We start from the raw sequence: 14,357 nt of genomic DNA on the forward strand, positions 1-14,357 counted from the left end.
TAACCAAGCTTCTAGCTTGCCTAGGCTTTTGGCCTCATACAAACATTATATTGGAAAAAGATTTTTGCTACTTTTGAAGAGTTGTAATTTTTTTAATTTTTTTTTTTTAATTCTGACTGATGCCGGCTCCTGATTTTAACTGCGTAGACCCTCACATGGAGAACAATAAACCGCTCTATACTGATGTGTTTATCCTAGTAAACTACTTCCACCTATTAATTGCTCCTACACGTAGCAGAACCGTGAAAGCTCCATTAAATATAGAATACCCAAAATTAGCAGGGACGTTTTTAATTTTTCTTTTTTCCCTTGATCAATATGCAAATGGCATTCTTTGCCTTCAGAGATTGTCAATTTAGCAAATTATTTTCAATAAGTTATGTCAAGCTAGTAAGAAGGACTCAATGTCATTCTTCTTAAATTTTTCACGTTTTTATTTTTCTTTTATCGTGCTATATATTATGTAATCTCTTTTTAAGGAGAGTTGGTGTAATATCTCACACGATGCGCCCCCCTTCGCTCTTTTAAGCCCCCCCCCCCCCCCCTCACTCCCTCTCTCTCTAAACAGCCCCCTCTGAAATTTATGTAATAAGATCAGGAGCCCATGACCATGATTTATTTCAATTGTGAAGACCTATATTTTGAGGTTGTTTTGTTTTCTTGTCATTTCAACGGTATTTTAGATACTTAACTATATCAACAAATAATTTTGTTTCTAAGTTTACTTCTGTATAAACGGAGGTAAGATGTGAACTGGGGAAGGTGAGCGTAAAGACCTGGGCTGGACTAGCTGGAATGAGGTGGAACAGCGAGCAAAAGACCGTGAAGGATAGAGGACGTTTCTGGGTAGCCTTATGCTCCAATCAGAGGAGCGAAGAGGATGAGTGAGCGAGTGAGTAATTTTAATGGACTTTGCAAATTACATTTTGAATACTGACAAGAACCGGGCGCGGATCCAGGCCGGTTTCCACCGTTTCACGGAAATCGGTCAACCTCTTGTCCGAGTGTCTCAAAATACCCGAAAATGACAGTTTTGGAAGTCAATATCTAAAAATTTTCCCGGGGAACTTTACCCCGGACTTGTGTTATCGGAAAACAGTCACTATTTTTCCTGGAACTGCGGGTCTTTTCGATTCACACTCTCTTTCGTGTTTCTATATGCATCCCAGGGACCAGTTGTTCAAAGAAGTGTTTACATAACCTCGTGTAAGAGCTAAGTTTTAACCTCCCGTTAAGAGAATTAACCCGAGGTTAGGTCGAGGAGACGGGGTTTTAATTAGAATGAACCCTCATTTGAACAACTGGTCCAGGTCGGGTACTTGAACGCTTTAGGTAAAGCCAAACGAGCGTAGACTTCCAGTTTTCTATTTGATCTAATTTATTACAGCCTTTTAATTTTGAAGACGCAACACAGATTTAAAATAAAACTTCAACCAAACATCCTGTCAATTAGTCATATATTTCAAAGGCAGCAAATGATAACCAAATGGATTGAAACGTGACAATTTTCTATGGTTGGATTTTACTGACAACCACTTTAACTTCGCTCTTAATAAGCCGCTAACTTTTCTCTTAAAGTTCGCTTTCTCGAAATAAATATACAGTGGAACCTCGATTTAACGAACCTCTATATAACGAAGTCCTCGGTATAACGAACGATATTCTTCAGCCTGGCCAAAGTTACAGTAAAATGTATGGAACAGAACCTCGATATAACGAACCTCGATATAACGAAGTCCTCGTTATAACGAACACAATCCGGAAGCCCAAACGTAAAAAGTACCCCGATATAACGAATTTCAGTTAAAACGCGGCAAAAGATGAATTTAGAATAGACCAACAATAATGAAAATACTTTAATTCTAACAGTAAAACAACTTCAAAGACGTATGTCCATACCTATGTAGATATCAGACATTAAAACACAAATGTTATTTTTGACAGTCGTTCAGATCATTAAGTGCTGGGTAGTGCAACGTAACAGCGTGAAAAAAAAATTATTAATTATATCTCGATATAATGAACATTTTGGTCGTTTTTCCGCGATTTTGTTATATCGAGGTTTTCGATATAACGAACCCTCGATATAACGAACAAATTTCTCCAGTCCCTTGGCACTTCGTTAAATCGAGGTTTCACTGTACTTTAGAAAGAAATCAAAGTAACGAAGAGGTTGTTATCGGAGCAGGAAATTAAAACTAGCAGGAAACAAAAACTAGCAACGCGTACAAATTCGGCCGGAGAACTGTGTATGGCTCTTTGGCGGTTAAGTGAATCCAAATTGCAAACTACCTGACGGTATTTTTAATCACCCGCCAAGATCCACCTGTACATGACACAAGCACGTCATCGGGTAATTCTTCCACGCCAATAATTTATCAGACTTTTGAATTCATCGCTCGATAGATAAGCAAAGCGTTCAATCAACATTTTACGCTAATGAAATTTAGTTCGCCCTCGCAAAACATACGCACAAGTGGTTTCTTCCTCGTTTAATGTTTCAAAATTGAATTTTTTCCCCTCCTTCTGTCCCTCTTAGATTTTGAAACTAAATACTCCATCGAAGAATTGTTATCTCAAAACGAATGTCGGCACATTTTCAGCGATTGTATAAAGTTTCACGTTCAATATTTATTGAAAAGATGATGCATTTTCAAAGCCATGGATTTCAAACCTTTCAGAAAGCTGTTAACTAACTTTTTTGTTTCCTTAAGCCGAAAAAAAATTAAGAACATTATGATCTTCGCGTAGAATCTCGATGAAAAGAAGGCGACAAAAAGATATAGGATCAGACAGTATTTATTGGAAAACCCGACACAAAAGTGTCTGGAAATATTGCGATGAATAAATTTTCATTTATTAGTAATATCGCCAGTAGCTGCTTGCTTGTACACTGTACAAATTTTTCTACTTTGGAATTGAACGCGCAAGAACGTTTCTAATGCAGATTTTTTGCGCGATCTATTTCCATCCATGACCGATCGTTAACATGCTTTTTAAGTGACTCTGACTTAATTTGTTTCGAGTCTAGTTTCACCATTATGCCTCACTTTTGGGGCGGAAATATATCGAACGATACATATGCAGTCTGGCAAAGTCGCTTGTGATTGGTCGATCCGTGGATGATTTGTCCCCAAGAGGATGTGTCATGCCTAAATAAGTCTCGTTGCCATTGGCGACTGCTTGGTCATGTGGTTATAAACCCGCGTAACATAAAAACAAATAAGGAGAGTCACACAATCGATTTCAATTTTTGTGAAGTCTCCAATGCGTTGCCACCTGCCCGCAGTCTGTTTTGAGTCGCTAGCGCGCACGGCAAACCAGCGAGGAGCGAGATACTGAGTATCTGTGTGAACAGAGGACAGGCTTCATCCGTTTTCTTCAAGGATGGGTGCCACACTTTCCATTAATCGGAAAGATCTGCTTCACGAATATTCCATATGGAATGTCAAGGCTCGCGAAAACGCCAAGACGTTCCACTGTAAGTGTTGTTATCATGTGAACAGCGACGTTCACAGCAAAGAGAACAAGGCGCCTCAAACGACGTGTGACGCGGTCGCGGCATACCTCCACAAATGCGCCAATGTCGGCAAGAAAAAGATGAAATCGAAAATCGAACCAGCACCTGGGAAAAACAAGCACAAAGAAACTGAAACGCAGAAAACCGATGTAGCACCGGCGGTTCTCGCACAAACCCAAGAAGTTAAGCTGCCAATCACTTCGACAGAGTCCAAGTCTGCTGTCAGCGAGGCCGTTGCGATTCCTCCAGCGAAAGTCAAACGGCCGATTTCTTCGTTTATGATCAGCAGCGATGCACTACGATGCCTTGGAAATTTCGTCCGCTGTCACTGCAAGAATCTAACGCGATTCCGAGCATCTGAAGTGATTTTATGGCTGCGAGGAGTCGACAGGGCGTTACTGCTTCAAGGATGGCAAGATCAGGCATTTCTGACACCACCCAATCTGGTTTTCTTATTTATGCTGCTAAAAGAAACTCTGTCGGACAAAATCCCAAACCCGGCGCAATTGCGCGCGGAAATTTTGACATGCCTCTACATGGCCTATACGTACAACGGCCCGGAAATAAGCTATCCTTTAAAACCATTTCTCGTAGATGGAGACAGGCGAGCTTTCTGGGACCGATGTATGCATATAACAAACAACTTGAGCGAGAAAATGCTCCAGATGAACAGAGAGCCGAAATTCTTTGGCGAACTGTTGGTTGAACTAAAAAATTACAGCGGAACTGTGATCGACAGGAGAGAGTCGAGAGACGGATAAAAAAACAACAAGCAGTGCCCTTTGCTTTCTGGAAATTAAATGAACTTCTGGTTACAATTAAGGGAAAAAGTTCGCGACCGATACAGACAAGAACAAAAAATTCGGGCTAGAATTAAATGTAAAAATATATTCTAAACAAGATTGCGAGGTTTTATGCTTATTAACGATTCGCGTCGCTTTTCATCAAGACTATTGCAGCTGATTTTATATAGTTCATAACTAATTCAGCGTATCTTGGCATTGAAAAAATACAATAGCACAGTAAACAAGACGCTTCAAAACTGGCGCTTGGGTCTTCAATAGATTTGGATTTTTGCCGGTTAATTTTTCCGGTCAAATACACCTTAGCTTGGAGTGAATTATTATCATGCTAAGGATAAAGAACTGAATGGGAAAACATGTGCGGTTTCCGTCGTTTATAAATATAAAATGAAAGTCAAATTTACCAAGATGAAACACGCTTGCTGGTACATTGCTCGAGATAGTTCTTTTTTAAAAAAGTAAGTTGTTTTAAGTAGAAAACGAAGTAGATAGCAAAAACAGAGATCTCCTATCTATATGTAAAATTCAGATTTTATTCAATACAAAAGAAAATGATGATTAAAATGTTTATTTATAACAAAACATCTGTTTTCATGGGGTTATGCTTTCAGAAGTTGAACTGAAATGGGTTTTGTGAAGAATTGAAACCTGCTTGAATTTCATAATATAAATAGTGTCGAACTCCCAATAAGTCTCCGTTTCATCGTCATTCACGAAAAACACAGGAAGTTTTGTTTTTCTATTTTCTTCTATTCAGTGTTTCTTCGAGGAAGAAGAACGGATTTGCCGCGACAAGCGATCTACGTTTTGATTAAGTTGCGTATGATCTCGGAATTCAACTTTTTCTCGTGCGCGTAGCTTGAAATGGTTTGCTTTCATTTAATTTACATTCGGTTCTCGGAACATGCGAACAATTTCAATTTCTCACGGATAAATAATAAAAACATGGAAGACTGCATGCGTGCACGTTTAATTTAATCTGCGTATATTCACAAAAAATTCCCCCCTCTCTCGTTTGCATCATAAACTAAACTTGTGTTACATTTTTCCTAGGAAAAAGCCGTTCTTTTCTTCACTATTTGCTTGGTTGTATTCAGTTTCGACCCACCCACCGTCAAATTTTTAATCGAAAATCTGCGACACGGGGAACACAAAGTAGAAAATTCATTTGCAGGTTAATCCGTAAAGAATAGCTTCCTTTGTTGCAATATTATTCTGTTGTTTCACGTGGATTATGCTAAGAAGCAACGCGTGCATTTATCTATTATTCTCGTCTTAAAGTCATATATTTGGATTCTGACATAACGCTGCATTCATGAATACACATTCAAAGTGTTTTCACATTTCCCCGAAATCGTCATTTCTATTATTAAAAACGTTCATCGATTTAACGCTTCCAGCGCTTCCTCACAAAACCGAATGCTAATTTTATTATTGCGCAGATTGTCCGAGACCATTGCGGCTTTCGCGGTGTTAAAATTCAGGTTTTAAAATGCCAATGCAGCGAAGGGCGAGCATTTACTGTATTCCCAAGTTGAAAGCTTACTTGGAGGTGGCAAGGCTGTTTTTCTTTTATGAATATGAAAAAAGTAGATCTGCGAATTTTATGTTATGCTTTATTTCGTTCAGTTTTCAGTGGTTTTCACCATAACTAAGCCACCCTAGTTGCATAAAAGCCAAATCAAACACGAAATTTTGCGGGGCGTCCAACAAGAGTTCATCGAAATGTGTGTTTTTCTTTTCTGTTTACATTCAAATTTCCCTGTGCCACGGTTTTTAATTTTTAAGGCCGTTTTTAAAGAGTCCCGACAATTTAATAAGAGAATTTAATATGGGAAAAGAAATCATTATTTCCTTATGTTGCTTTAAAAAATGTCTGACAAAAGGATAAGTCATCCAGTCGTTTACTACTAAAAGTGATTTGGCTTTCGACCAAAACGAGGTTGCAACACGAATGAATTTGCGAGCTACGCGCAAAAAAAGGGTCAAATTTTAGATATGTTTATGAATTGGTCGAAGCGTTTGTTTGTAAAATGGCATCACACTTGAGCATAAATTATCATTTTTGATCATAACAATTTTAAAACCATTCCGGATTTGTGGGACTAATTGCACTTCAAAATGACAACAATAAAGCTGACTTAGGAAAAAACAGACCCCCACGAAATATTGCGTTGAGCATTATTGCAAAACATTTTGACTTAGTTTTATTCTTCCATCCAAAATGATCTATTCGTGCCTGTGTAACAATTTTTTGCTTCAAAAATGTATGTAGGGACTTTTCGATCACTTTCTGCGCCATAGAATGGAATTTTAGATGTCGATTTCAATTTTGACATAAATATGAGTCAATGTATTAATTTTTCTGTGACAATCAAAACTGAATATGACAGGCGATTTGGCATTTTCCATTTAGCTCTAGCTCATTCAGTGGAATATGAGCTTTTCCTTAATGTACATATAAAGATGAAGTTCTCAGCTTGATTAACTAAATTACGCCACAGCTAATAGCAGAGACATTTCTAAGCCACAGAAATGCTCAAAAATTGGCAAACACTTGTCAATCAAAAACTCACAAGCAAGCTACTGCTTTGCAAAATGGAATCATTAGTCGGAGAAAAAGAAAACAATTTTAAAAAGGCCATTACTGAAATGGAAGCTTGATCGAGTGTTCGCCGGCCCCCAGAGCTGAAGGAAATAGAACAAATACGACTCCCAGATAAGTTTGATTGGACAAAACGGAGCTCTCCTCGTTGTTCACCGAAAATAAACGTTCTTTTTTCCAGGAAACTCGACAGGAAAATTCTTCGAACGTGACTTATTCGGGGATAAAGTGAGAAAAAAACTAATTGTGGCATTCGACAAAACAAATACTATATTTGGTAGTTGCAAATTAGAAGGAAGTTTAAACATTTCAGTTTTCCGTTTCAAGGGAAGTAGCTGAGGTTGGAAAAAGAAAAACCCCAAAAGATTCAGTTTTGAATTGCAAACCACAAACTTTAAATATAGCTGAATTTGTCTTTTAAAAATGCGAAGTCCATAGTTCCCTTATCAACCGGCTTGTCCTTACTCAGAGTATGCAATAAACATTTTAATTTTCCATCAGCATCGAATCAGCATCAGAAGGGAAGCTAAGAGAAAACATTAGACCCCCATTGAGTTAAAAGTATTATTTTGTTGACAAATAAATTTAATGTGAGAATCTTTCAGGACGTTGTTTATTAAAAGAACTGCAAAAGCCATAGGATCAAGGAAAATACTGGATTATACCACGTACACAATCTGAGTTGGAGTCATTGGAAATTACATAAAAAAGATCATGTTTGAACTATTTAGGCAGACTCCCCGAGAACACCTTTTAAAGTCGATGTTCATGAGTTTGTAAAACATGTAAAAAAAAACTTGCAAACGAAGCAAGTACGTGTATTATTAATCAAGCTAGCTCGAAAAGACAAATCAGTTTTTAAACGAGACAAAGTAATGCAGATTGAACGCTTAATTTTTAAATTAAATTTATAAAATTGACAAAATTTTTAATGGCTGACTTTTGAGTCAAGGAAATTTGGATGACCCCCGTGGCGAGGAAATTTATCAGTAATTATAGATTTTGAGATATATTCAAAAAGTAGCAACTTTGTAATCTATAATACCATTGAGCCTCCAAGGAAGTTTAGGCTTGGATTCACTCTATACAGTAATTCTTATCAGGTTCCGGCGAAGATTAAAAGTATCCAGGCTCAGTTTTATTTTACACATTACTTTTTTCAAGCTCTGTTAGTCCTTTATATAAAAGCAAACATGAAATTTGATAGTTTCTTTTACTGTAAATCAGAATCAGTTTCAGATAATTTGATGTTATTTTGTGTTTTATAGACACTTGACCACGTTTTTCAAATAACAATTTGTGCACGCTCAATGGCATTTCAGCAACCCAATTAAAAGCATATCATGTCAATTCAGTCATCGAGTGATTATCAAAAAGGCACAAAACGCAAGTTGCCGGTGAAATGTAATAATTTTTTTTTGGCCTCATTCAAATCTACGTTAAATCCCTGAGGCAACTATCATTCACGGTTGAAGGTCACCGTCAAAGCTTTCACTAAAAGTGCACTTTGAGTAGGAATTTGCCCTCTATTCAAAATTGTCAAGAGGTTGAATTCCGTTTGGTCGTCTGCTTGCAATTCAGACAGACGGAGAAAGATTCCATCTCATCTCATTAAATGGAAATTTCTGACTTTGTAAAATGTTTCAAAGGTCATCAAAATTTAAGCAATATCGTAGAAGTAAACTGGTTTTATGTGGTAGATCGTGAATAAATCACTGAAGAACTCATTAAAACTTCAAAGGAAGTATAATGCATTAGCGAAAAAACAAAAAGAAAATTAATGCCTACAAGTTGCTTTTTGTGGATTACGAAACTTCCGTGCTTAGTGGTGGAAAGAACAACACGTTTTTCTCAGCATAATAAAGATCCTGACAAAAAAATGATTAAGTTTGAGTAATGACGAGAACGGACTTGCGTAATTCAATTTGCGGTGGGTGCAAGATTCCGTAATAACTTTGCCAAAACACGCGCTGAAAATCACACACATCTCGCTCTAGACTAATCTACGTTATCTAATTATTTTCACCTTAAATTGTATTGAAAACAAACAATTGTCTCTAGAACAAGACTGACAATTACCGCACCAAAAATTATAAAACAAATCTTTGGCAATAGTGCGGTTTTACCGCTGAGAGCTGCGACCTAGAACAATCTTTTATTACCATTTTAAAAATATACAAACTCGAGGCTTCGACATAACGACGCAAGACTTTCATTTATCAAAATTTTTTGTTTGAGAAACGCGTTGGTCGTCACACCGGACAAAATTTTAATTGAGATGAAACGCAATAAAAGTTGTGATAAATACTCTTCGCCCCCATCAACGCTTCGCGTGGACTTGCGTGAAAACGGTGTTAATTGTCTTAACCGAAGCCAAAACGTATGAAATATTAACAAGCTTGTTGGTATCGCTGGCATTTTCGTAAAAAGACTCATACTGTTTTATTTTAATGTTTTCCGGGACGAACCATGCAGGGAATTTAAGGACACGACAATCAACACTGACGTTATGCACGTACGAAAATCTTTTCTCGTACGTACACTTAAGGAAATAAAATTAAACAAAATCGCTAATTGATAGTTTTAAAACTACAGCACGAGACCAATCAATTACGTTCATCTGATTGGTCAAGAGAAGCTCCCGTGGCCGTTGTTATGCCGACTGGCAACCCATAATTGGTTTCCTCTAGAGGGCCTGACTGATTTACGTGACTGTAGAAGAACTGCGAGAAAATTCTCGAGGAGACTGTCAAGTGTCCTCAATTACACCTGGACTGCGAAGTGGGAAATGTCAGCTGGTTTTGCTGAAGGAAATTGTAAACGCTTAAAATGTTTAATTCAAGAAAAGGAATACTTCACATGAAGCCGAAATAATAAAGACTTTCTCAATTAAACGCGGGAGGCGTTTAGTCGAAAACTCGACATGGTAGTTTTTTTAAAATCAGATTTGACAGCTTTTTTCTCTCATTGATAACAATGTGAATTAAAAGCAAAACTTAACAAAAACATTGAAAAAATTGAACATTTATTTTTAATGACTGTGAATTTGTAGTTTGTAACAGATAATTTTTAGTTTTTTTAGATAGTTTGATAGTTTTTTGGATGCCTTCAGAAAAGGCGCTGTATAAATTGTATATAATCCTCCTCCTCCTCCTCCTCCTCCTCCTCCTCGTCATCATCATCATCATCATCATCAACAACAACATAAACATCATCACCATTATCAACAAACACATCATCATCATCATCATCATTACTAAAATCAGAATAAAATGCCTCCCCATCTACTAGCTCCTGCAGCCAATAAAAACTTTACAAGCAAGTCATTGGAAGAGTTGGTTCTCAGTCGACTGTATAGGTACGGTTCCAGCGGTTCGCCAACTTTTTTAATTTATTTAGTTCTCTCACAGAATAGTTTGAATAAATTTAACTTATTTCCTACTGATGGTTCTTAAACCTAGCACTATAAATCGATAATTTGAACAACGTTTTTTAAAACCCTCGATCGTGTGGACCCAACGTTTCTTTGATATTTCTCGGAAGGTCCGGTGTTTGAAGGCTTGTAACTTGGAGGTGGCAACGCTGTTTCTTTTGTGAATATGAAAAAAGTAGATCTGCGATTTTTAGATATGTTTATGAAATGGTCGAAGCGTTTGTTTGTAAAATAGCATCACACTTGAGCATAAATTATCATTTTTGATCATAACAATTTTAAAACCATTTCGGATTAGTGGGACTAATTGCACTTCAAAATGACAACAATAAAGCTGACTTAGGAAAAAAACAGACCCCCGCGAGAAAATTGCGCTGAGCATTATTGCAAAACATTTTGACATTTTCTATTATTTCATCCAAAATGATCTATTCGTGTAATAGTTTTTTTTCTTCAAAAATGTACGCAGGGACGTTTCGATCACTTTCTGCGCCATAGAATGGAATTTTATATCGATTTCTATTTTGACATAAATATGAGTCAATGTATTAATTTTTCTGTGACAATCAAAAAACATGACAGGCGATTTGGCATTTTCCATTTAGCTCTAGCTCATTCAGTGGAATATGAGCTTTTCCTTAATGTACATATAAAGATGAAGTTCTCAGCTTGATTAACCAAATTACGCCACAGCTAATAGCAGAGACATTTCTAAACCACAGAAATGCTCAGAAATTGACAAACACTTGTCACTCAACCAGTCACAAACAAGCTACCTTTTTGCAAAATAGAGTCATTAGTCGGAGGAAAAGAAAACAATTTTAAAAAGGCCATTTAATACTGAAATGGAAGCTTGATCGAGTGTTCGCCGGCGCCCAGAGCTGAAGGAAATAGAACAAATACGACTCCAGATAAGTTTGATGGGACAAAACGGAGCTCTCCTCGTTGTTCACCAAAAATAAACTTTCTTTTTTCCAGGAAACTCGACAGAAAATTTTTTTCGAACGTGACTTTTTTTGATTGACTGACAAAAACTCATTGCGGCATTCGACAGAACAAACTATATTTGGTAGTTGCAAATTAGAAGGAAGTTTAAACATTTCAGTTTTCCGCTTCAAGGGAATTAGCTGAGGTTGGAAAAAGAAAAACCCCAAAGATTCAGTTTTGAATTACAAACTTGAAAACAAAAATATAGATGAATTCATCTTTAAAAACACGAAGTTGATAATTCCCTTATCATACGGCTTGTCCTTACTCAGCGAGTATGCAATAAACCGTCGAATTTTTCCATCAGCATCGAATCAGCATGCAATGGAAAACATGAAACGCCCATTGAGTTAAAAGTATTATTTTGTTGACAAATAGATTTAATGTGAGAATATTTCAGGATGTCGTTTATTAAAAGAACTGCAAAAGCCATAGGATCAAGGAAAATACTGGATTATACCACGAACACAATCTGATTGGAGTCATTGGAAATTACATAAAAAAGATCATGATTGGACTATTTAGGCAGACTCCCCGAGAACACCTTTTAAAGGCTATGTTCATGAGTTTGTAAAACATGTAAAAAAAACCTTGCAAACGAAGCAAGTACGTGTATTATTAATCAAGCTAGCTCGAAAAGACAAATCAGTTTTTAAACGAGACAAAGTAATGCAGATTGAACGCTTAATTTTTAAATTAAATTTATAAAATTGACAAAATTTTTAATGGCTGACTTTTGAGTCAGGGAAATTTGAATGACCCCCATGGCGAGGAAATTTATCAGTAATTATAGATTTTGAGATATATTCAAAAAGTAGTAACTTTGTAATCTATAATACCATTGAGCCTCCAAGGAAGTTTAGGCTTGGATGTACTCTATACAAAAGTTTTTATCAAGTTCCGCCGAAGATAAAGAGTATCCCTTTTATTTTACATCAGTGTTTCAAGGTCTATAAGACCTATAAGTCCTTTGTATAAAAGCGAACATGAAATTTGGTAGTTTCCTTTACTGCAAATCAAAATCAGTTTCAGATAATTTTATTTTATTTTGTGCTTTATAGACACTCGGTCACGTCTTTCAAATAACAATTTGTGCAAACCCAGTGACATTTCAGCAACCCAATTAAAAGCATATCATGTCAATTTAGTCATCAAGTGATTTAATTATCAAAAAGGCACAAAACGCAAGTTGCCGGTGAAATGTAAGAATTTATTTGCCGGCCTCATTCAGATCAACGTCAAAACCCTGAGGCAAATATCATTCACGGTTGAAGGTCACCGTCAAAGCTATCACTAAAGTGCACTTTGAAAAGGAATTCTCCCTCTATATTCAAAGTTGTCAAGAGGTTGAATCTCGTTTGATCGTCTGCTTGCAATTCAGACAGACGGAGTAAGATTCCATCTCCTCTCATTAAATGGAAATTTCTGACTTTTTAAAATGTTTCAAAGGTCATCAAAATTTAAGCAATATCGTAGAAGTAACCTGGTTTTATGTGGTAAAACGTGAATAAATCACTGAAGAACTCATTAAAACTTCAAAGGAAGTTTAATGCATTAGCGAAAAGACAAAAAAGGGAATTAATGCCTACAAGTTGCGATTCGTGGATTGCAAAACTTCCGTGCTTAGCGGTGGAAAATACACCACGTTTTTCTCAGCATGACGAAAATCCTGACAAAAAAGTGACTGAGTTTGAGTAATGATGAGAACGGACTTGCGTAAATCAATTTGCGGTGGGTGCAAGATCCCGTAATAGCTTTGCCAAAACACGCGCTGAAAATCACACACATCTCGCTCTAGACCAATCTACGTTATCTAATTATTTTCACCTTAAATTGTATTGAAAACAAACAATTGTCTCTAGAACAAGACTGACAATTACCGCACCAAAAATTATAAAACAAACTTTTTGGCGAAAGTGCGGTTTCGCCGCTGAGAGCTGCGACCTAGAACAATCTTATATAACCATTTTAAAAACATACAAACTCCAGGCTTCGATATAACGACGCAAGTCTTTCATTTATCAAAAATTTTGTTTGAGAAACGCGTTGGTCGTCACACCGGACAAAATTTTAATTGAGATGAAATGCAATAAAAGTTGTGACAAATATTCTTCGCCCCCATCAACGATTCGCGTGGACTTGCGTGAAAAAACGGTGTTAATTGTCAAAACGAAGCCAAAACGTATGAAATATTAACATGCTTATGGGCATCGCTGGCATTTTCGTAAAAAGACTCATACTGTTTATTTTCATGTTTTCCGGGACGAACCATGCAGTGAATTTAGCGACACGACAATCAACACTGACGTTTTGCACGTACAAAAACTTTTCTCGTACGTACACTTAAGGAAATAAAATTAAACAAAATCGCTAATTAATAGTTTTAAAACTACAGCACGAGACCAATCAATTACGTTCATCTGATTGGTCAAGAGAAGCTTTCGTGGCCGTTGTCATGCCGACTGATAACGCATAATTGGTTTTCTCTAGAAGGCCTGACTGATTTTCGTGACTGTAGAAGAACTGCGAGAAAATTCTCGAGGAGACTGTCAAGTGTCCTCAATTACACCTGGACTGAGAAGTGGGAAATGTCAGCTGGTTTTGCTGAAGAAAATTGTAAACGTTTTCAATGTTTATTTCAAGAAATGAATACTCCACATCGAGCCGAAATAATAAAGACTTTCTCGATTAAACGCTGGAGGCGTTTAGTCGAAAACTCGACATGGTAGCTTTTTTAAAATCAGATTTGACAGCTTTTGCTGTCATTGATAATAATATGAATTAACAAAATTAAACAAAAACATTGACAAAATTGAAAATTTATTTTGAGTGACTGTGAATTTGTAGTTTGTAACAGATAATTGTTAGTTTTTTAGATAGTTTGATAGTTTTTGGATGCCTTCAGAAAAGGCGCTGTATAAATTGTATATAATCCTCCTCCTCCTCCTCCTCCTCCTCATCATCATCATCATCATCATCATCATCATCATCATCATCATCAACAACAAA

General features: G+C 36.7%; 1 protein-coding gene across 1 annotated transcript; it reads left to right on the plus strand.

Moving 5' to 3' along the window:
• Window positions 1–3,237: 3,237 nt before the first annotated feature.
• Window positions 3,238–4,905, plus strand: LOC144659998 (cyclin-dependent kinase 5 activator 1-like). The gene has a single exon (XM_078520540.1). The coding sequence runs from the start codon at window positions 3,388–3,390 to the stop codon at window positions 4,279–4,281; it is 894 nt and encodes a 297-aa protein (XP_078376666.1). The 5' UTR covers window positions 3,238–3,387; the 3' UTR covers window positions 4,282–4,905.
• Window positions 4,906–14,357: the final 9,452 nt, after the last annotated feature.

The sequence above is a fragment of the Oculina patagonica genome, chromosome 7 (assembly GCF_052425735.1).
Source record: "Oculina patagonica isolate OP01 chromosome 7, crgOcupat, whole genome shotgun sequence".
Lineage (NCBI taxonomy): Eukaryota > Metazoa > Cnidaria > Anthozoa > Scleractinia > Oculinidae > Oculina > Oculina patagonica.

What these genes read in the sequence shown, in the direction of transcription:
- LOC144659998 (XM_078520540.1), top strand. Translation starts at nt 3,388, where the DNA reads ATGGGTGCCACACTTTCCATTAATCGGAAAGATCTGCTTCACGAATAT.